This window comes from Vanacampus margaritifer, chromosome 15 (assembly GCF_051991255.1).
Source record: "Vanacampus margaritifer isolate UIUO_Vmar chromosome 15, RoL_Vmar_1.0, whole genome shotgun sequence".
NCBI lineage: Eukaryota > Metazoa > Chordata > Actinopteri > Syngnathiformes > Syngnathidae > Vanacampus > Vanacampus margaritifer.
The window spans coordinates 18,934,922-18,959,022 of NC_135446.1; the positions used below are offsets into that span (position 1 = coordinate 18,934,922).

General features: G+C 42.2%; 1 protein-coding gene across 4 annotated transcripts in view; it reads left to right on the top strand.

Moving 5' to 3' along the window:
• The first annotated feature begins 206 nt into the window (after nucleotides 1-206).
• Nucleotides 207-24,101, top strand: part of anks1b (ankyrin repeat and sterile alpha motif domain containing 1B) — a 77,301-nt gene continuing 53,406 nt past the window's right edge. For 3 of the 4 annotated variants that reach the window (XM_077543689.1, XM_077543684.1, XM_077543686.1), the window contains exons 1-4: nucleotides 207-724; nucleotides 15,336-15,416; nucleotides 17,979-18,135; nucleotides 23,448-23,600. In XM_077543689.1, the coding sequence (XP_077399815.1) occupies nucleotides 594-724; nucleotides 15,336-15,416; nucleotides 17,979-18,135; nucleotides 23,448-23,600 (522 nt within the window). In that variant the 5' untranslated portion in view covers nucleotides 207-593. Of the gene's footprint in view, nucleotides 725-11,460; nucleotides 11,483-15,335; nucleotides 15,417-17,978; nucleotides 18,136-23,447; nucleotides 23,601-24,101 lie in introns of those variants that run through there. The other variant, XM_077543687.1, reaches the window with a different exon arrangement.

Consider the following 24,101-nt stretch of genomic DNA (forward strand, 5'->3'; position numbering starts at 1 on the left):
CTCGTGTATAGTTTCATGTTATTTTATGTTCATGTTATTTAGCTAAATATACATTTAATAGAAACGTCTGAACAATTTATTTTGTCGTTAACGTAATGTGCATTTGCTAACACGTCCGCTAAGCATATCATTTTGTAAGCTTAAACCGGAACTTGCGTGTTTTCTGCACGTGAGCTTGACACCTGTCTGTACTCAGGGGGGCACCGGCCAGTGCGGAAGGTTAGGCGGAGAGCGAGAGAAGGAAGACCGGGGTAAGAGAGTCTCTTCCCAGGGTGGGCGCACACGCTTACCACCTCCAGCTTGTCATCAGCTGGATCGGAGCGGGACCGGAGTGGAGGCTCGCTCGGGGGGAAGGCAAAGATTGTGTCTTCGCGGCGGGTTCCCCGGAGGAGGCACCGGAGCTCGGGAGTCTGGATGAACGGGGAGTACCGCGCACGGAGGGGGGGGACGCGCTCTGCAGCATCCAAGCGGGAGCACCAGCGGCATGCCCCCGCCGTGAAGCGAGCGTAAAGGGAGGAGCGAACGGGGCTTGATTTCATGGGAGATTGCGCTCGTCGCTGGCCCGGCGTCGTCGTGCAGCACTCGTGTCCGGGATGGGGAAGGAGCAGGAGCTGCTGGAGGCCGCCCGCACCGGGAACGTGGTCGTGGTGGAGAAGCTGCTGAGCGGCAAGAGGGGCTTGCTAGGCTCGGGCTCGGGTTCCATTCCGCTGCCCAACCTGCTGAGGTATGTTCTAAGCTCTCGATGGAGAACTGTTGCTTTGGAATCAAACAATGCTTCTCTTTTGAGTTGTTATGTTTTCTATGTTGACATATTCGCCCTGCAATAAAAGTACCGAAAAAGCCACTTACTTTGGTGCCCATATTGAAGAACAATGAACCCTACCTGAACTAGAACCTCAAAGAGAGGCCTCAGGTGATTGGTGGTCCTCCTCCCACCCCTGCAGCATCTTCTCACCAGGGGACAGGTGATTAGGGAGATCAAAGCTGGGGGTGTGGGGTCCTCGGGCTCTCAACCATAGGGGCCACTATCCACCTCCACGAGCCTTTTGAACCTTCTAATGACATTTTCCCCATGAGATAAATGACATGAAAGTACATAGTCATCATTTTCTCTTGTCAAATATTCTGCCTGCAATTCATATTTTTGTTGTAAACATGAAAAAAAGATGTTATATTTATTGTATTTTTTTTAAAGTAATTGGCCAATGAGTTGGTTATCTGTATTTTATTCTGCAAAATGTTGCAATTGACATCAACCGGAAAAAAAATATCCTTATCGGTCGGGCGCCACGAGTGTTAGCTCGTCAATGGGCTTTTCCATTTTGTGTTAGCATTAAGCTAGCAGAGGCATTCCTAGGGCAAAGTTCGTTGGTTGTTTAAAGATACAATGTGTAATTTTCCTTGTTTTTATCTTTAGTTTGATCGTAGACTTTTTTGAAAAATTCTCAATCGGGGCATTCGTATCTCAAGGCATGACTGTAACTGGAATTCAGACAAAATGGCTGGAGTTGATGCTTTAATTGCTTGAAGGTGATTTAGTTACTGTACATGCGCACGTGGGTGGGCCGCGTAGCTTTCCCATCTTAAGGCCTCTCTGCCGAGCAGCATTCCTGAGTCATGAGGCTTCGGCGCTTCGGCCAAAGCGAAAGCACGGTGAGCGCACCGGATGCTCACAACCAGAAAACGAACCGCTCGCATGCGGGCAGGCGGGAAATCCATACGGGATGATGTCATGGCTCGTTTTCTCTCAGGGGTGACCTCAACTTGTTGCGCTTTGGCCGAAAAAGCGGCTCTGCCATTCAAATTTCTCTCGGACTTACTGTTGATGTCAAAACACAGGCGTTATTGTTCCTGTGCAGATTAGTAGATTCAGGTGGCAAAAGCGGATCTTGAAGTAGATTTGTTTGACGTAGCTCAGTGTTATTTTATTGTTCCTGTACAATATTCAGATACAAAGTGGACATTATATTATAAAGGGTTTGGTGTTACTGTTACTGCAAAATGCAAACTTTTAAGACTGGGTCACAAGTTGGGCATCTTTTTGAACACCCTTTATTTTTCCTGCGCAAATGATAACTTTCAAAAATGGGGCGTAAAGTGGATGGTTGCCTTTGATATACCAATGTTGTTGTTCTTATCCAAACGCTAACTTTTAGTCTCTAAGTGGAGTAATTTCAGAAGACGTTATTGTTCCGGTGCAAATGTTAGCGTTTAAAAATGGGTCTCAAAATTAATGTTTTTTGAAAACTCCTGTTATTGTTCCTGTACAAATGCTAACTTTTAAGAAATGGTAAAGGGGATGTAAATGTTCTTGTGTTCTTGTTCCTGTGGAAATGCCAACTTTTAAAAATGGATGTTATGGTGGCTGTTTGTAAAAAAAAATTTAAAAACATATCTCAAAGTGGAAGTTTTTTTATTATTATTTTTTTAAAAGTCTGTTATTATTACTGTGCAGATGCAAATCCTAAAAAATGGTTTTCAAAGTGGTTCTTTTCGAAAACTCTTGTAATTGTTCCTGCGCAAATGTTAACTCCTAAAAATGGATCTCAATGTGGCTGATTTGGAGAAAAGTTTGGCATTATTGTTCCTGTTCAAATGCTAACTTTTAAGTAGATGAACATTTAAGCCCCCCCCCCCAAGCATCTCCTCATTCATCGCACTCATATTGATGCGAATGAGTCATGACGGCGTGCAGATGTTAGCTTCACGCGTTCAGGGGAAGCCCACTTTGTTAGCGTTCTTTTTTGTGCCGCACCCCCCCCCCCCCTCCTCCTCCTCTTTTGCAAACAACCAAGCTTTAAGTGAGTCCCCAGAGAAGACGAGCTCTCACACTCTTGTTCGCCTGTGTTTGTACTTTTTACTCCTCGGGGGTGGGCTGTGGCAAATGGAACTTAACTATTGCTAATAACAGGAAGAAGCATTTCACGTCCTGTGTCAGGCCCGACTAATCTACATGCCGGTGGTGACCTGCGTAACATCACTCAATTCCACACAGCCCGCTTGATGGATGGCGCTAGTAAACGAGAGCTGTTATCATGGTGAAAAGGAACATGAGATGGAAGTCCTCCAGGCCCGACCAGACGGGACTGTTGTCGTTAAAGAAAATACAAAATAAATAAAATCAAGTTCGGACCTGGAGATAATAGCGCGAAATTGCTGTGATGGGTCTGATCAACAAAGTACTTCAAGTACAGCCTACTGATTATTGTTGACAAAAACAAGTAGTACCTATTACTGTCGATCCGACTAGTTGGGCCTGAAATAATTGCACCTCTTGGGCTAAAGTCAATAAGCAAGACGTACAGTATGTGAGTATCTGCAGTATGGGTGGAAGAAGGCATGTTTTTCTGACGTCAAAATCAGTGAGACGGGTCTGAGGCTTGTGTAACAAAACAGACCTGACCATTTAGGCAGCAAACTAGATATGCCTGAATTAATTGCACCCGCAAGGCTTTCAGACATATGTGAGCATCAGCGATAGGGATGAAAGAAGGCTTGTTTTTTCCCCATGTAAAATAAGTGTGACGGGTCTGATGAGACTTGATTCACACAACAGCCTGTTTAGGCGGCAAACTAGTTCAGTTTGAATTAATTGCGCCCCGGTACTCAAATCCTTTAACTAAATGAATGTGAGCATCTATAGTAGGATTGGAAGACTTTTTACTTTTTACGCCATTAAATGTGTGCAACGGGTTTGACGTAAGACAAGACAGTAAGTCCAGCCTAGTGGTTATTGTTGACAAATTTGAGTAGTGACGGTCAGTGAAGCAGATGTAAACAACCCATTTTGATTTGCACTGCAGCCCGTTTAGGAATCAACCTAGTCGTGTCTGGATTAATTGCGCCTGCTACTCAAGTACATTAGCCAGATGTACGTGAATATCAGCAGTTGGGATGGAAGAGGTTTCGTTATCCTTTCGACGGGTATGATACGTTGGAGCTAAACTCGTGTGTAAGCAAAACGAAGCATGTCCAGTCTACGTTTTTTTGTTGACAAACATGAGCATGGGGACGTAATGACATGATTTTAGTTCATACCGCAGCCCGTTTTGGCAGCAGGCTAGTCGTGCCTGAATTAATGTGCAACTGAAGTCCATCATCCAGACTTAATGAAGACACTTCATGACCTCAGTGAAAACAAAACCCTACTGATCAAAAATCAATATATCATGCCCATCGTGGCGTTTGCCAGTTCATCACAATACAGTAACACGCCTTTTTGAACCTTGCTTCAACACGCATGCAGTACATTTCCTAGCAGTTAAATGTGCAGTTATCCTCTAACTAGCTTGGGCAATACACATGAAATATGTGCGGGATTCATCTTTTCTTAAAATGAGGCATCAAATATTCATCTGCTGCTGAACTGCTCAATGAAAAATGGACCATTAATCATCCACCCGACTACACGTCGGTCTCGCCGAACGCTGAGAGTCGAGAATTTGCGCTAATTATTTTGTAATGATCGGATAAAATGACAAGACGGGCATGATAAATTGATTTTGGGTCGTGAAGGATTTCACTTCACTATGGTTGTGTCTTTGTTAAAACTGGATTAAGCACTTCAGTGGCAGATTAAGTCGGTTCCAAAAAGTTTGCTGCCTAAATGGGCTGCAGTATGGCTAAAAACTGTGTTTTTATATTGTGGACTGACTGTTATTTGCTGCTTATATTCATATTTCTCAACAATAATCACACAATAATGTTTGTTGCAGTTGTGAAGACGTGTCAGACCCGACTGATTACAACCTATCTATGGTATACATGCAGGAGTAAATGATTTGTGCCCAATTAGATTTCTGCCTAAGCAGGCTGTTGGATGAATCAAAATCACATGGTTTCATCTGCTAGTCTGTTCCTCCACATATTTAATTCAGTCTTAAATAACTTGCTGCCTAAACGGGCTGCAAGATTAAAATCAGGTGTTTGTATCTGGTGCAATGTTACTGCCCAGACCCGTCTCACTAAATGATGATAATGAGGGTTGTAGCTCAATTATTTCAGACCCAACCAGTTTGCCACCTAAACGGGCTGCTCTGCGAATCAGAAAAGGGTGTTTTCATCAGCTGGTCTGACTGCCTCCGCTTGTGTTTGTCAACATTAATCACAAGGCTTGCCACTGGACTTGCTTTGTTGTGATGCATTTGTTTCGCTCACAGCCTCAGACCCGTCTATTTTACATTGGGAAAACATACTTTTCTTTGCATTGCTACCCGTCTCCACAACAGATGCTCATGTGTCAGCCGCTTATTCATTTACACGGCGTATTCTTTTCGTCTTCCTCGCCTCCTGACTCGACGGGGGAGACACTGGAACTCCTGAGTAAGCAGTCTTGAGCACCCCTGCGGGCTTCAGTCTACACACTTAGCAGCTTTTTGTGCGTCTGTCATGTCTCTCATGCCCTTCCAGCATCCTACCTTTCTTCTTCGTCTCCAGTTCGCCTTCACTCAGGTGTTGTTAGGGAGTCCTCCACGCTTTTTGTGCGGCCATGAGAAAACCAATTACATCCCCAGAACAGACATCTTACAGATTCATTCTCCTTCTACTGACGAAACGCTGCTTATTTTCGAAACTTTATCGACACCTTTGCCGCTAACGCTGCACTGCGTTGTCTTGCTTTTGTAACGTGCCAGGTGACATTTTGTCGATGAACCACATCACGTTTGGCCTTCTGCATTCAGGCGATCGCTATCCACAAAGTTCACGTTTCTCGTTAAAGCCTCATTGGATTGATTCAGACTTGTAACATATTTCCAAAATAAAAACTCAGGAACACAGGCCCGACGAGTTAGATGCTGCCTAAACGGTAATATTTATTTGCTGCTTCACCGCTGATTGAAAAATAGACCGTGTATCATCATTTTGCCAACATTGTGTGACTGCTGAGTCGTGCATCCATGCTAAATGTGACGCAAGTATGACTAGACGGGCATGATGTGGTTTTAGCTAAGATTCCAGTGATGTTATTTTGTGTCTAGATTACATCTGGCTAGCAGAATAAAGTCGGAGGGGTGGGATTCATCCAGGCCCAGCTATAGTTCGCTGACTAAACGGGCTGCTGTTCGAATCAAAATCATGTGTGTTTAAGTGACTCTTAATAGGCTCATATGTATGTACGTGATTGTCAACAATAATCAGGAAAGTGCACTTACTTTTTTTTGGTTAAGCCCGACTAGTTTGATGCTTAAATGGGCTGCTGACTGAATTTTTTGATCCCATTGTTATTTACCGCACAACCTCCTATTTGTCAACAGTAATCTGCAGCTTTGACTACAATGGCTCTGGCTCAGGCTATTTAGTGCCTAAACGGGCTGCCTGCTGTACAAATGTTCTCCTTTAGCTATCATTAGGGTGATCATACTTCGCTTCGTTAAACTTGTAAACAAGTGTAGATCAGGCCTGACTAGCTTTCCATTGCCTAAAGGGGCTGCTGTAAAATCATGTTTTCACCTGTCTGATGTTAGGCTCATGTGCTCCAATTTGTCAATAATAATCAGTAAACTAGGTTGACTTCATTTTACTTGAGGGGCCCGCTAGTTGGCTGCTGCCTAAATGGGCTGCTGTAAGAATCAAAATGAAGTTTTCACCAGGCCGATATTGACATTGATATATGACTTCTTTCCATTTTGCTATACTTACAAACAAGTGTAGCTCAGGCCCGACTAAACGTTGGTTGCCTAAACGGGGCTGCTGTACGAATCAAGATCATGTTTTCACCTGTCTGTTTTCATATTCCTCGATATTAATCAGTTAGTTGAATTTACTTCCATTTAGTTAAGTTTAGCTCAGGCCCGACTAGTTTGCCATTTTGAAAGTAAACAAGTGAGTGTTATCTTTATCGCGTGTTGCGGATGTGAAGGCCCAACCGCCCCAACATCATCATAAAGCGTGATTTACAACACAGACCTTGACTCATCATTCTCGCTACGCCCTGTTTCATTAGAATAACCCCCCCCCCCCTTCCCCAATCTGACCCCCCTCCATTCCCGTCCCTCTGCCCTTTTCTATTCCTGCTGAGTCACTGCATGACCATTTGTGGCCGTCTGGCCCTGAGGGAGGTAAGAATGAGAGTGGACGTGGGGGCGGGGCCATGCGGACCTTCATTTGAAAAAAAAGCATACTTGACCTCGAAGGGAGGTCAACATTTCAATCAGGAGAATTTGTACAGAGCAATCAGCAACATTTTGGCTTACATTAAATTCTGTGAACTTATGTGCAAAATGACCTTAGGGCATGAGCCACATGCTGCTTCACAGATTATTCATTATTTTTAATAAAAAAAAAAAAAATGCTGTTAGCCATGGGCGAGTACCGATATCGGCCATATTTTAAGGGATTAGATACTCGTGGAGGCTGCCGATACCATCCACCAATACTTAAAAAAGCGGTATCGAACATCTCTATTATTGTATTATATTTTATTTTGTATTTTATTGTTGAGGTATTATGTAATTATTATACATTTGATTGGATGTGTTTATATATATATATATATATATATATATATATATATATATATATATACATATATATATATATATATATATATATATATAAAGAGAGACAGATAGATAGATAGATAATTTCTACTTTTTTGCATTTAGTAAAAAAAATTAAAATGAGTATTTATTTTTTATTGTATTATATTTTATTTTGAAATGCATTTGACTTTGTTTTCTAACTAAAGTATTTCCTTTAGGCCTAATGACTTATTTTTAAGACTTATTTTATGACTTATCTCATGTGCAACGAGCCACATGCTGCTTCACCATCCACCACGCATATTCCGTTTTGTATGCTAATTGTGGTTGTCAAACACGTTTTGTTGTTTGGCTTTGTTATCGGCAATGTGCGAGCAGGCTAATGCATGTAATTGGGGCAGGTTGTCTTGCGGGGACTTTTTTGGCAGCAAGCGCACCTCCCATGGAGCTTTTTTTCTTCTTTTTTGGGGGTGGGGGGTGGGTGGGGCTGCTAGCGGAAAAAGCTTTTGGAAAACGCTAGAGAGAATTCCCCGCAGGGTTTGGCAGACGCCGTTTCACTGTGAGCGAGATCATGTCTGCGTGCTTTTCGGTGCTGAAAATTGTCATTCGTCTCATGTTTGTGGAAGAAGTTTGTGTCGGCGGAGTGGGAGGAATAAAGCATCAGTAATGATGCCGCTGGCAACAAACACGGCTAAATAATAATCGGGTGGGTTTTTACGTAGAGGTATTTTGAATGAATGTGAATCCAAATTGTCCTCGTTGAGTGTTTGGAGGACATTTTAACCGCCACTCATTGGAGGCTGTTGCTACCTGCTGCCGACTTCAGGCTGCCCGATGTGAGATGTTGGTTTGCTCACAAAGCTCTTAAAGCTGCAGGGCGTGTTCTCTTTCGGGTCTTTTCTCTTACCTACGGGCAGTGAGTCAGCACTTTTCTGTGTTGAGAGAGAGAGAGTGTTGTGTGAGAGTTTATGCTTGGATGAGTTTGCTGTGGTAGAAGCTTGTGATTTAGTGATCTACAAATAGTGTGTGTGTGTGTGTGTGTGTGTGCGCACACGTGTGCGAGAGAGTGTGAGTTTGTGACACTGTGTGTGTGAAAATGTGAAGATGAGAGAGTGTGAGAGTGCTTGATTGAGTCAGCACAAGAGAGTGCATATGTGTGTGTGAGAGAGTGTGTGAGTTAGTGAGTGACACTGTGTGAAAATGTGTGAATGTGCATGATTATGTGAGCACAAGAGAATGTTGTGAGAGAGTGTGTGTGAGTGATTTTTCATGAGAGTGTGAATAAGAGTGTATGTTTTAGCGGAGTGAGAGAGCGTAAGTGAGACAGGGTGTGAGTTAGTGAGTGACACTGTGTGTATGAAAATGTGTATGTGAGAGAGTGCTGAGAGTGCATGATTGGGTGAGCACAAGAGCACTGTACGTGTGTGAGAGTGAGTTTTCATGAGTGTAAAGAAGAGTGTATGTTTGAACAGAGTTAGAGAGTTAGTGTGTGAGAGAGTGTGCGAGTGCATGACTGAGTGAGCACAAGAGAGTGCCTATGTGCCTGTGAGTGAGAATGAGTGTGAGAGAGTTTTCATGAGAGAAAGTATGTGAGACAGTGTGTGTGCATTTGTGCGTGAAAATTAGAACGAGAGAGATGTAAGTGAGAGAGAATGCGTGATTGAGAGCGAGTGTGCATTCAAAATTTGTGAGAGAGTGAGAATAAGAGTGGTGAAACAGTGGGTGAAGCAAGAGTGTGCATGAGAATGTGTGTGTGAGAGAGTAAATGGGTGTGTGAGAGTGTGTGAAAGCGAGTGTGTGGTGGGGGTTGCAATCTTTATCAGATTAGCGGTGCGCTGCAGGCGGGACAAATTCTAATCCTCCCGACCTTCGTCTCCGTCTCAGCTGGTCGCGCCGCCGACCTCCCCTCCTTTTCGTGTCAAATCGGAGGCCTTGGCACATCCGCCCATCGGTGATAACAACACGGCCGAGGGGTCCGCTGTCGCCGGCACGTGTTCGCTCGCCGCTCGGATGAAGGAAGGTTGAAGCCGCCGGCCGTGAGCAACCGAGCGCTCGGGCCACGTTGACACAAAAACAATGGAGACAAAATTGCACAGTGGAAAAACAGCTGCATTACAATTGTAATGTGCATGCCAGGCCAGTAGGTGGCGATGTAGTTACATTGTATTAAATGTCCGCATTATTAGCACAAATGCTACCGTAATGCAATCGTTTTCAAAAATGCGGTATCAAGTAATATTAGATCTAACGTAGCTTTAAAAGTAAATGTTTTCATTTTATTTTTTGTTCGTATTTTTATTCATATATATATATTAAATATAATATAAATATAATTATTTTCTTGTTATTTTTCATTTGTTTATTTAAAATTTCTATTTTTTGTTTTTAGGTTAATGATATTCATTCATTTTATTTGGTAATATTTAAGATTTCTTCTATTTTATATTTATGCTGCTAGTTTATTTACTGTTTACAGATTGTATTTATTTTGGTTGAATTTATTTTGTAAATTAATTTTAATTCACATTTATGGATTTGTAATTTGTTTGTTTTATTTTCGTTTGTATTCTTTTTGTTTGTATCTTATATTTTCATTCTTAGTTTTTTCATTTATTTTGTTTATTTAAAATGTCTATATTTATTAATTTTTTATGTGGATATTTGCTTATTTTATTTTTAATATTTTAGTTTTTTTTATGTTTCAATAAATATTTTATATTAATTATGCTATTTTATTTACTGTATTAGCTGTTTATAAATTATTTTATTTTGGTTTAATTAATTTTAATGTATTTTATATTTATAGATTTTGTTCTCATTTATATATTTTATCGTTTGCTTTCAGACTAATTTTTTCCCCATTTTCAAATACCCGCAAAAACTAAAACTGTGATACGCATGCCGTGCCAGTAGTGGGCGATATCTCTATCCCTGTGCACCTGTGCCACATTTTGAAGTTTTGATATTTTGAAGAAAATTCTTATTTTCTCTTACACTTTCATTTAAAAAAAAAAACAAACATTTTCAGGCCTCAAAATCTGCGTTTTCATGCAAACAAACCCCCCAAAAAACAACAACAGCAACGTTTCCCAATCAGCTGCCTGCTTTTTCCAATGTAACGTGGCATCTTGCCTCGGCCACCTGTGCCTCCATCCCACCGACAGGACGGCAACATATGCCCGATCGTAGCCGCCATATTCCTGCTTCCCGCCCAAGTGCGGCCTGACATGCCGGATTGAATCACATGCTCCATATGATGTGGGTCATATAGTAGGCGGTGTGCTAGCATCCATATGTTCCTGCATCTTTCATGAGCTTTGCCGTTCTGGCCTGAGCTCCGTTCGGAAGTCTTCCCGGCTTGGCATTGACACCCCCCCCAAACCCCCTCCCGCCACCACATGCCCTCCCTTCCTTCTCTTGTTAATTGGAAAGGGCAGCCAGCGAGCTAGCGAGCAGGGACGGAGTGCCCACGGGAAAGAAGCTGGTGGTGGGAACCAGGAAGTGACAAGGCCAAAAGGGGGAAATGCCCACGAGACGGTTCTTCATCAAGCGGCAAACAGTTTTGCACTCTCGCTGCAGTGAACTAGCAGCAATAACAGGAAAATTCTGAAATAATCTGCTCCTCAGCTACTTGTGAGCATAATTTGGGGCATCAAGGGGCATTCTTGCAATCGGTTTGTTTTTCTTTGGTGTAATGTAGGACTGAAATGATTACTCTCATGTGTGATATAAATTGACAAATATGAAAACAATGGACATTTTCACTGCAATTATATTTAAGATTTAGTTGTTTTTAAAAAAATCTAAACTAGTTTTACTAGCTATCACTAGAGCTGTTCATGTTGTACCTGATTTGGCCATTTAGGGGCAGTGTGGTTCCTCACGCTCTGATACACTGTTAAGTTGTAGCCATATTAGAGTAGAAGGAAAAAGTCAACATCAAGTTATTCCAATAAAAGTTTTTTTTTTTTTTTTTTACAGTGTAGGAACAGCATATGCTGGTGAGTAATGTTAAGATGCTTCTCCGTGTAAACATTCCTGAAGCGCTTTGTATGAATGGCAGTTCTTTTAAGTGATAAATGTACCGCGAGTAGCGCGCTAATTAGCATTAGCATCATGACGATTCTTTGCGCATCTTATAAACCGAAGCAGAAATCATTGTCAAGCAAAACCTTTTTTAATAAAAAAATCGGAATCTATAGGGTTTATTAATTTGATCACAACGCTTTTTGATCCACAGTGTGCCTTAAATGCGTTCTCGGGATGGGGGGGGTGGGGGTGGTTTGTATACATCTCCCCTTAGCGAGATTTACCGCCGGCCGGGGGCTCCTAATGTTTTGATTCACGGCGTAACGTGACGCCTCTCCTTTGCGTCTGCCCGACCATGCGGTGCAGCCGTCACGGCAATGCCCGAGATGCCTCCCGGTGGCGTGTCATCGCAGGCCGTAAGTCACGCTGGGCGTTGTGTACACGCGTTGTTTATGCTCCCCCGCCTCCGCAGGCACTTGACTTTATAGCGCTGCCGTTGTGTATTTATAGTGGAGTGCAAGTTGGCGTTCACTTGCAACACCACAGGTAGCCTCTTTGATGCGGCCTCGTGTGCTTTTCAGTGTTTTGTTTTGGTACAGAAGAGGAAAGCGTGGAAAGATTCCGATTCAGCAAAAGGTGGCTTATTTATTTGAGGTGCTGAGCATTTGTCGCTGATTCATCCCGGGACGGCAGGTTGCCATGGCGACGCGCGCCATCTGCGCCTGCTACGTTAGCGTGAGATAGCGAAGGTCTCCTTCCACGCCTTATATAGGCATTGTTCTTTGCTCGCCACTGGGCTGATGCCAAACACACACACGCGCGCGCACATAACAACATAGCGGGACTATAGGGAAGAGGAATCGGAGGTTAATGTTTCTTTTGAGAGATCAAAAGATCGTATCGCTTGGTCATACGTTATAGTTTGCAACTCACACCAAAACACCCGATAGGTCACCGGGTCACACGCGTAGGAACATATTGCCGATGTATAAATGCATCAATAATGCTCCTCTGGGGGGTTATTTATTGATCATCATTGATCGCACCGCCAGCTCTGTGGAGTCAATCAGAGGTTTGTGTGTATTTTTAGAAATATACGTACCGGTACATGAGATCTTTTACGGCGGCCATTGTGAGATCATTCCTCGTGAATGGTCGCTCATCAACAGGCAGTTAAGCACAGTGGGATGTTTCAGTTCTTCTCGCTGTACTTTCAATTGTCTTTTGCCAATTCTGCCTTATGTTAGCTTAATTCTAACACAGAATGAAAAATTTAAAGCAACATACTCACGGGCATATTTTCTTTATCTTCTGCCAACAGAATTACTGCCATGCATATCTGTGTCTGTGCTATTCTGCCCTCTGGTGGCCCATGTGTGCACAACAGATGGAGCAGCATTGCATTGAATTGAAGTAATAAATGAGAAAAAAAGTTATTTAATTCTTTACATTTTATTGAATGTCATTATTAATAGAACTCGTTTTTGATCCAGAAGTAAAAAGTTAATATTTTGCTATAATTTGAAAACTTCATTATTTTTCATGTACAATTAACTCATTCACTGCCATTGATGGCTATAAAACTCAACAATTAATTTTAACTATTTCTATTAATTTAAAAAAAATGTTTCTACTTTTTTTAACAAAAGTATGAAAACCTAGATTTTTTTTAATTGCACATTTAGAACAGATATAACATTTGTGATTAATTGTGACTTAACTAGTGAAGTCATGGAATTAATTACAATTAAAAATAATTTTTTTTAATTGTAATTAATCGCATGACTTCAATAGTTAACTCATGATTAATCACACATTTTATATCTGCTCTAAACGTACAATATTTTTTTTTTTAGGTTTTCATACTCTTGTTAACAAAAGTGGATTTTTTTTTTTTTACTTATAGAAATAGTTCAAATGAATTTTTGACGTGTATAGCCGTCAATGGCAGTGAATGAGTTAATACCTTTTTTAAATTATTTTTTTCCACTTGCTGTTGACTGAAGATGACATCACCTTTGCTGAGGAAGTAGGTAACGACCAATCATGGCTCAGTTTGCTGATCAAACACAGAAAACAGGTGAGCCACGATTGGTCGTTACTTAGCTGTTAGCCTAGTCGGTTATCCTGTCAGTGTTTTCCTTAAAAATGAATTCCATGCGCATGCAAATCTCCATACTGGCTGCAAAGTAGACTATTCATGCCCCAAAGCATGATGGGAATTGAAAGCCTTTGTGGGGTTTGACATCAAAGGACAGCTCCTGACTTTTATTTGAATACAGCGAACGTGTGTGAGTGTTTGTCACCTGGCAGGTCAAAAACAAGTCAGCCGACCTCTCCTGTCAACAGGAAATGAAGCAAGGCCACTTCCTGTCAGTTGTTATCTGTGGCTATCACCCCCTCACTCGCTCTACCCCAATTTGCCGCAGCCATCTCCTGCTCTTCGTTTTCAGAGGCCGAATATTTGATTTTGGTTTTTGCGAGGAAGTTTGCAGCAATTACTTCTGGCGGTTCCTCTTCCTCCTTTGTGCTCTTTTTTTTCTTCTTCCCTTTAATGACAATTCGCTTCTATGAATTCAGGAACATGACAAGTGTTCGCTGGTAGGCTAATTTCAGCGATCGTGCGAGGAACGGGTTCAAACGGGGGCTACACCTGCCAAGTTTGACTCTGGCCTCCATGTAAATAACAAGCACCTCACTTATGTTAGTTTATGGGGAATTTCTCAATTGACTGCTGTGTTTTAACTTTTAAAACACGCACGTGTGTGTTAGTGTTTGTTTTTCTAGGTGGCTACAAGCTACAATGAATCAGTGTTCCAATTAGCCCATAAAGGTAAAAATGTACTCAACGGCCACTTGATGAGGAACGCTAGCATGTTAGAGTTTCCCATCAAGGCATATTGACAATATTTGGCCTTATTTGGCTGAATTAGGGCTGAAATAATAAATCGAATACCTCGAATAGTTCAATTACAAAATAAAAATGAAGCTTCTCTTCTCCATAGGTTTGCTGTGATCATTTTTCGCCAACAAGGTGACACTGTTCGCTAAAATAATGAAGCCAACCGCCAAGATCGTATCGTAACTGGGGCTATGGGACAGCTTTCGATTACTGAACAATCGGTAAAAAAGTCACATTTATACACACAACTGACTCTAAGGCATTTTTTCCACTGACTGGCTGACGCTAAGCCAGTTAGCTGCCAATTACACTCTCATCTACCGACACCCACGTCACTCACCAGACCAGACCTCACCTTTTAAAGGTCTAAAATTTTATAATGAAACATTTAATTACTCTGCCTGACACGACGTCGCCGGCATGGATAGATTCACAAATGTACATTTGTCATCCATGGATCGATTGATGGAAGTTTCTCATCAGATAGCGTCGACCGTTGCGGCGAGTGGCAATATTCCAAATGCTTTCCGTCTGATTGTTTAATTAGTTAAGTGAAGTCATGGCTTGTTAAGGTGCATTATGGGAAGGGAGATGTGTTGGCGCGTTGCCTCCGGGCTACTTCCTGAGCCTCCCTGATTCATCAAACTAACAGTACACATGTTACACACGACATTGAGGTCAGGTCACCTCATCTTGTAGCTCAAACATGTTTGTGTTGTTTTTTTCTGACCTGTGGTTAGGCTGGAATTCAGCTAAAGTTCAAGTGAGGACATTTAGTTACAAAACCAGAGAGTTTTATGTATTTTATGGACCGGAGTGGACACGCTGCGTTATGCCCGCTCAGCAAAAAGTTGGTCAGTTTCTGTGCATGTGGGCTAATTTCGCTTCTTGTCTGTTCAAACCACGTGTCTGTGTCTCCCCAGCATGTGGAAGGGCCTCAACGTCAACTGCACGGACAGCTCGGGATACACGCCGCTGCATCACGCCGCGCTCAACGGACACAGGTACCACTTCCCCACACACGCCGGCTTTGTGTGTGTTTGTGCGTTGTGACGTGCGGGGAAACATAAGCGGGGGACAATTAGTTCCGCCGCTAGCTGCACCGCGTGATTGATAGGAAGCAAGAATAAAAGGGCACACGGCAGCATTCGCATTCCGTTCACGTTGTACCACACAAGTAGGCGTTTTCACTCAGCTGATAGCATTTGTAAAAGTAAAAAAAGGCTTCCTCGCATATTGAATAACTAACAGCAGAGTGAACATTGAGATTGGTAGCAATCCAATTACAAAAGATGTCAGACAAGTCTGCTTATGGAAATGGCAACAATTAACCTAAAATGGCTGCTTTCAACTAAAATGGCAGCCTTCATGTGTCTTTTTCGGCATGTGCGTCTGCTTGTGATAGGCATGCATAACAAACTTTATTTTGCTAAGTTAAACTGGTTTGGGGGCTGGATTCTTTTTTTATTTTATTTTTTGTTTTTAATAAATAATTTTTTTGGTCCATCTGAGCAAATTGACCCTAAGTTGGCTGCTTCAAACCAATATGGCAGACTTTTTGTGTCTTTTCGGGCATAGGTTCTTGAGACTTTTTCCTGGGTCTACGCATGGTAGACACACCTACCAAATTTCATGTTGCTAGGTAAAACTGGCGTAAGGGGCTGATTTATTTTTTTACAAAATGCAGTTGGTCCAACAGTGCAAATTGACCCGAAATTGGCTGTTTCAAACCAACATGGTAGACTTCCTGTGTCTTTTCGGGCATGGGTTCTTGAGACCTTTTTGTGGGTCTGCTCATGGTAGACACACCTACCAAATTTCATGTTGCTAGGTAAAACTGGCTTAATGGGCTGATTTCTTTTTTTACAAAATGCAGTTGGTCCAACAGTGCAAATTGACCCGAAATTGGCTGTTTCAAACCAACATGGTAGACTTCCTGTGTCTTTTCGGGCATGGGTTCTTGAGACCTTTTTGTGGGTCTGCTCATGGTAGACACACCTACCAAATTTCATGTTGCTAGGTAAAACTGGCTTAATGGGCTGATTTCTTTTTTTACAAAATGCAATTGGTCCAACAGTGCAAATTGACCCTAAATTGGGTGGTTCAAACCAACATGGTAGACTTCCTGAGTCTTTTCGGGCATGGGTTCTTGAGACTTTTTCCTGGGTCTACGCATGGTAGACACAGCTACCAAATTTCATGTTGCTAGGTAAAACTGGCGTAAGGGGCTGATTTCTTTTTTTACAAAATGCAGTTGGTCCAACAGTGCAAATTGACCTGAAATTGGCTGTTTCAAACCAACATGGTAGACTTCCTGTGTCTTTTCAGGCATGGGTTCTTGAGACCTTTTTGTGGGTCTGCTCATGGTAGACACACCTACCAAATTTCATGTTGCTAGGTAAAACTGGCTTAATGGGCTGATTTCTTTTTTTACAAAATGCAGTTGGTCCAACAGTGCAAATTGACCCGAAATTGGCTGTTTCAAACCAACATGGTAGACTTCCTGTGTCTTTTCAGGCATAGGTTCTTGAGACCTTTTTGTGGGTCTGCTCATGGTAGACACACCTACCAAATTTCATGTTGCTTGGTAAAACTGTCTTAATGGGCTGATTTCTTTTTTTACAAAATACAGTTGGTCCAACAGTGCAAATTGACCCTAAATTGGGTGGTTCAAACCAACATGGTAGACTTCCTGTGTCTTTTCGGGCATGGGTTCTTGAGACTTTTTCCTGGGTCTACTCATGATAGACACACCTACCAAATGTCACGTTGCTAGGTAAAACTGGCTTAAGGGGCTTATTTCTTTTTTATTTATTTTTTTACAAAATCTAGTTGGTCCAACAGTGAAAATTGGCCCGAAGTTGGCTGCTTCAAACCAAGATGGTAGACTTCCTGTGTCTTTTCGGGCGTAGGTTTTTGAGACTTTTTTGTGGGTCTACTCATGATAGACACACCTACCAAATTTCATGTTGCTAGGTAAAACTGGCTTTGGGGGCTGAATTTTCAAAATAATAGTCCAGAGTGCTTCCAAGCCCAGTTGGCAGCTTTCAAGCCAAATGTTGCTAATTGAAACTGGCTAATGTTCCGTTTCTCCAAACAACTCTTTGATAACACGCAGTCGCGGTGGCGCGGATTAGCCAGCCCGGATTCCCGGAGACGGAGGATTAGCGACATGTTTTGGGGGCAATTATGTGGATTTCCTGCCGCAGATCAACGGGTCAGAAGGGGAAAAAAAAGGAAGCTGCTTACAAAAGAAAACTGCAAGTATTCATTTAGCTTTTTTTTGTCTCAGTGGTGCAGAGCGTCGTTCTGAATGATTGAAATTAGCAGCTCGTTAGTCGCCTCCTCCTCTTCGCCTGGTTTCCTCCGCTGACATTTGGAATGCAAATGAGCCGCCTCGGCTGGGGACTTCCTGTTAGGGAACGCCGACTGTGGTTAAATAGCCCCGCCGCTTGTTGATGTGATGACACGCTCTTATCGGGCTTTTCCGAGCGTGAGCGGCGCTGATGTGTAAACACGACAAAAGTGAGCGTTATTAACTTTCTTTTCTTGTTTTTCGCCGCCAGGGAGGTGGTGCTGAAGCTGCTCCAGTTCGAGGCGTCCGCCAACGTCGCCGACAGCAAGGGCTGCGTCCCGCTGCACCTGGCCGCCTGGCGGGGCGACGTGGACATCGTGCGCATCCTCATCCGGCACGGGCCCTCTCGCTGCCAAGTCAACCAGCAGGTGAGCTCAAGAAAAATAAGTGCCTCCCTCTAAATAGGCGCCTCTGTTTTCGCCCATCGTCAGGATATATTTTTTTATCGTAGTTATCGATTACCCGATGGTGTTGCATATTAAATAAGGTATTCTCTCCTCTTATTCTTAGTCTGCTTTGCGTAAGAAAATAAATAAAGACCTATCCCCAATAAAGTCCCCATCTGTATCACAGATAGACTGAAAATTTGATCCTACTATGTGACCGAATGAATCTCCATATTGGTCGCTTTTTATTTTCTGCGAAATTCCATTTTTACTTAGCATCTAAGGATAAATAAAGGACTAACCCCCAATAAATGCCTCTCCGATCTGCAATTATAAACAAACTGCAAATTCCTAAAATTTCATCCCCCCAACAGTAATCCCATTCTTCACTTTTAAATTTCATGTCCACTTGGCATATAACAAAAACTAAAGACCTTACTTACAATAAATGATTCCCTCCATTTGCAATTACAAACAGATAACAAATTCCCAAAATGTTGACATCCTCAAGTGGTTAAGTAAGATAAATAAACAAATGGTCTCCATAATAGTAAATTTCTTGGCGCACAAATAAAGACCTCACCCTCAATAAATGTCTCCCACCAAGTTTTTAATAGTTTTATCCCCCTATGCAGCTAAATCCGGTAACCAAATCTTCATATATGTCCCTTTTATCTTATTTTAAGTTCTGCTTTGACTTGGCATGTAACAACAAATAAAGATCTCACCCCTAATAAACCGCCCACCTCTGGCTAAACAGGCTGAACACAATTACACTCCCTCCCATCTGCAACACGCCAATTAAACACCCCATCTGTAAATAACAGATTTCTGATATTTTGAACTCCTTATGACAACACAGGTGTACCTAATGTTCTGTCCCGCGGTTTTATGTTGTCCTTTGAGAGGCACTTCCACTTTTTTCCCAGGCTGTAAATCCGCAAACGAGATCGATGTGTCGTTTGGGGTGTTTACGACACGCCGTATTTTCCCACTCTTTGTCTTGTCCTCAGTCGACACGCACGCACATATCTGGAAGTTTATCCTTAGCGCGTGCGGAAGGGAAGTAAGGTACGGGGGTAACCCGAGAGTGCGTGAGATGGCCGTATGAAGCGCGAAAGGTCACGAGCGTGTTAAAGGTTTGTGATGGATGGCGGGCCGGTACTGTGCGATTATTGGAGGTGAGTAGATGTTAGGAGGCGGCGGTAAACCTGAGCCAGCCTGCCATTTAACACCTAATTGGTCCCGGGAGTTCACATACGCAGCTGTTTTTGATGAGTGTGTGTGTGTGTGTGTACATGAAGTGATGGATCGTGAGGAAGCACCGATTTGTTTTGCGGTGAGGCTGATGGAATTTTGAAGGTTTTTTATTTTATTTATTTTTTCCTGGAGAGCTCAGTATTGTTCATTCGGTAATTTTACCGATTTGACATGTCATCATCATTGCTCTCCTTTTTTTTAAATTTTTTTATTTTTATTTTTAATCTGGAATCTTGATGTTGAAAGTCACGTTCTTTTGACAAGTTTGAGAAAAGACACACACACTGTCCACCAATCAGTGCACTTCATTGTGTTTAGCTGCGCCCCTCATGTTGTAATTTTACAACACTGACTTTGGAAATGAAAAAAAAAGAAAGGAACCAAACAGATATTTTTATTAGATTTTTTTTCAGTTATTTATTTATTTATTATCATTATTATGCTTGCTATAAAAAGATTATTTAATTAAATATTGTTTCGTCTGTAATTTTTCTTAGGGTCGGCATTTTCAGGGTTTTTAGTCATACTCAGGTTTGTTCATCTCCGCATTGAGCAGAATTAGCATTAGCATTAGCCACGTTTTTTTTTGCTGACTCCAGTCAGATAACCGTCGTTTGACTGGCAGTTACGGGACGAATGCGGAGCAAATTTTTCAGTCTGTGTTTTAATAGTGTGTCGTTACAGACTTAATATTAATTATGATAAATATTTAAATGATGATAATATGTTATTGTGGTGATGTTGAGGGTTTAACACAATCCATTATGTCCCCACTAGTTTGGCCTGAAGATAACCCAAATGTTTTCTTTCCCACCAAACGGAGGCCCGGAATTTTCCTCCCTCCTTGTCGTTCAGCCCCCCCCATAATAATGGCCCCCCTCCCCACAAACTCTCAGTAGCAGATGATTGGGATAAAAGTGGAAAAGCGAGACGTAATTAGCCAGATTATGAGGACGAGAGCGCACGTTGCTGGGGTTCTTCCTGGGAAAATGGCCACTGTTGTGCGTTTCCACAAATAACTTCCCGCCTTCTGTACAGCAGCTTGGCAATATGTGTGCGCACACTCAGTTGAGGTTTTCTATATTCGTGCAGTTTAACTGTATGTTTACAATCATTATATTGACAACTGTGTGTTAGCATTAAGCTAGCTGACATTCACCTATTTGGTTGTTTTAAATACACAATGTGTGCTAGTCACTGTTTAATTTGACTTTGTCATTAAACCTCAACGAGTGGCAATAAGCAGTGAACGCAAAAAAAATCCTGACAGCTCGACTCGCTCGTCACGGCACCGCTGTCATGATGATGTCATGATTGAAGGTGCGAAATGTAAAAGGCAAAGCAGAAATGGAGTCAAGCCCCGCGTCTGCCCGTACGTGCCCGTCGACGCCGCTTCTGTTTGTGTGTCATTAGCGGGAGGCCGCCTCTCCACAATGCAATCAGCAGCGGTGACGAGCGCTCGACCCGCTCGGAAAGCTGTCTCCAAGAGTGTAATGGGAATAAATGGCCTGCGCCGACAAGATGGACGCCGGGTCTTCCCTTTGTCTCCGGCATTCTCGCCTCTCAGGTTGTGTGCGGAACGTTCCGCCCAATCTCGCCAAAATCGCCTGTCAGAATAAAACATGTTCTCGCTTAAGACAAATACAAATATGCAAAAAATGGCTGATAGGAGGCGGGGCTATGTCACAGCAAGGAGCCAATTGGGATGTAGCAAAACATCTTCTGGCATGCTTAATTTGGATCAGCAAATTAAAATTTGGCTTTAGTTCACAACTAATCCCAACAGCAAACATTATTCCCCGTGCTCCACTTTTATGACTTCTTACGGTACTTTGTCCTCTTTCTCTTTTTTTTCAATCACGGGAGTACTGACTTACTGGCGTCTGCGGCTTTATTCATTTTAAAAAAAAAACACTTTACACTTATTACTGGCTACGTTTGCTCACAATTGGGTGATCATGTGTGGAAATTGTAGGAAGACCCACAGACATATGTCAGTAAATAAACATTTAAAAAAATACATTTGCACATGGAAGCCTTTGATTTAGTTTGGATTATTTTTTTTAATGTTTATCTTTTTTTCCTTTTTTTTCTTCTTTTTAAATGTTTTAAGGATGTTCGTTACCACTTACCCACCACTCACTCATCCCTAATTTAAAAAAAATCATTTCCATCCCTCAAGGGAGAATTCTGTTTATTTATTCATAATTTTTGTACTGGTCATTTAATGTACAGTAAATTGTTTATTTATTTTTTATTTTTTATGTTTTGTTGCTTTTTTAGTTAAAAAAAATGATTTTATTATTTTTGGCCTTTATTTAATTGGACTAATTTTATTTCCTCAAGGGGAGATCCCATTGTATTTATTCATATTTTTATGTATTTTCTGTTTTGTACACTTAATATACATGAATTTAAACAGTAACAATAACTAGGCTGCACATAATTTACTTTTTTTTTTTTCATGGGGAGCCATTCATGATTATCTTTTTTTTTTATTTAACTAATTTTAATCCTTCCAGATTTTTGGGGGGTTATAGTTTTAATTATTTTCTCTACAGTACACTTAAATTATCTTTTTTTTTTCAAATTACTTTCACTTTTATGTTCTCAACATTTTATTACTTAAAAAAATATTACTTTATATTTCAACCTAATTTTCAGGAGTCGCTATCATGTTATCTAAGTTTGTGACGAGCTAAAATGCTCTCAGGACAAGTAGTTATATCGCCCCCTGTTGCTGTGGCATGCATATGACATCCTAAAATGGTGCCTTCCTGGTGTAGGGTTGGACACAGCCAGCCTAATATCCAAGTCAAAGCTTCGTCAGTGGCAGCAAATGGCCAATGCGGTGTGCTTATCTCCTCCGCCGCACCTGATAATAGACTGACTAATGCAGTCACAGTGTCGTTATTGCTTCTAAATACAGCACATCCATTGTTGTTGTTTTTTTTTCTCACACATAATGCACTCCTAATTATACTGGTTTGTCGCACAGACCGCACGCCAGAATTTCGCGCTCCTCGTGACGGATGACGCTGCGTGCACCGACACTCAAGACACTCCATTACGCTTTGATGAAGGCGCTACGTCGCAGCGGCGTTATTAAAATGACATTACGCTCCGTCGACACATGAAGCTACCACTTGAACAAACGGAGGCCTGGTGCTTTCAAGGCGGGTAAAATGTGGGAAATTTAAGTCTCTTTTAGATGCACTTAATGTCCACAACATCAGGTGTGGCGCCAGAATACTTATTGCTAACAAACAATGGAAAACGCTTGAGTCACTTACAGTAGTTGTGAAACTCTTCTTTGTTTGTGTCTATATTATGTATTATGCATGTCTGTGTTATACTGCCCCCCAATGGCCAAGTTGGGCACACCAGAATAATTCATGATGCGCCAACTGTTTAATTCTATTATTCATTCTATTATTACTGTATGTTTTTGTCAAGTGTGATTTTCCATAAAGTAGAGCTTGATTTAATCTCCTTGAATATTGGAATATTCTAGCAAAATAAAGTGAAATATTGGTAAAAGATCTCAATGCACACCGCTGCAAACTACACACAAATACACTTACTACCTCCGTGTTGGTGTCAGTCAAAACGCCCCTGAGGGCCCTGACATTAATATGTACATCACATGTCCGCGGTATGGCTGGCAGCCGATCAATTTTTAACGGCGTTCTGGAGCTTTAATCCCCACGGGAACGCGTTTTCTTCACTCTGTTCCGCTGCCGACCCCCCCCCCCCCCCCCGAGCCCCCCGAGGGGAACAAGCGGTGCTGGCGATCTGAGTCCCGGAGGGAGCACAAAACAACCCGGCCGAGTTCAAAATGGCATGAGAAGCGCAAACATGACCATTTGTGGTGGATTCCGTTCCAAAGCCGATCTTGCTTTCTGGATCAATTAGTCATGTCTATGCAAAGTCCAACTTTGATTCTTGGTGTGTCCCACATATTTGACTTGCATTTTAAAAAGTCTTCTTTCTCCTCTTCTTCCCTTTTATGTAAATCCCTTCATCTAATCCAGAACCTCGAGCGGGAGACGGCGCTGCACTGCGCGGCGCAGTACGGCCACTCCGAGGTGGTGTCGGTGCTGCTCCAGGAGCTGACGGACCCCACCATGAGGAACAGCCGGCAGGAGACCCCGCTGGACCTGGCGGCGCTCTACGGACGCCTGCAGGTCAGAAAGCGTTGGCGATCCAAAAATACTGGCCTCTGATTGGTCTACTACAGGGGTGGGCAAACTTTTTGACTTGCGGGCCACAATGGGTTTGAAATTTTGACAGATGGGCCGGACCAGGAGCATTTGGACCTCATAGCACAGTAAACACACACAGATAAATGTACAACCCGATTTACTTATAGTGTGTACTTATAGCTGGCGCCACCTATTGGTGAAACGCGGGCATTGCAGGGACAAAATTAAATTAATGATTTTGAATTTTTTTCTAGACTTATTGTATAAATTCGGCGGGCCGGATTGAAAAGCATAACGGGCCGTATTTGGCCCGCGGGCCGGGGTTTGCCCATGTCTGGTCTACTAGCTAGCATAATACATAATAATTTTAGATACCTGCCAATATTCTGTAGCCGTGCCTCTGTGGCGGCCATCTTGGTAGGGGCAACTTTCCCTTCAAAGGTAATGCATGGACATTGAAAATAATTTGGACTGACCTGCTAG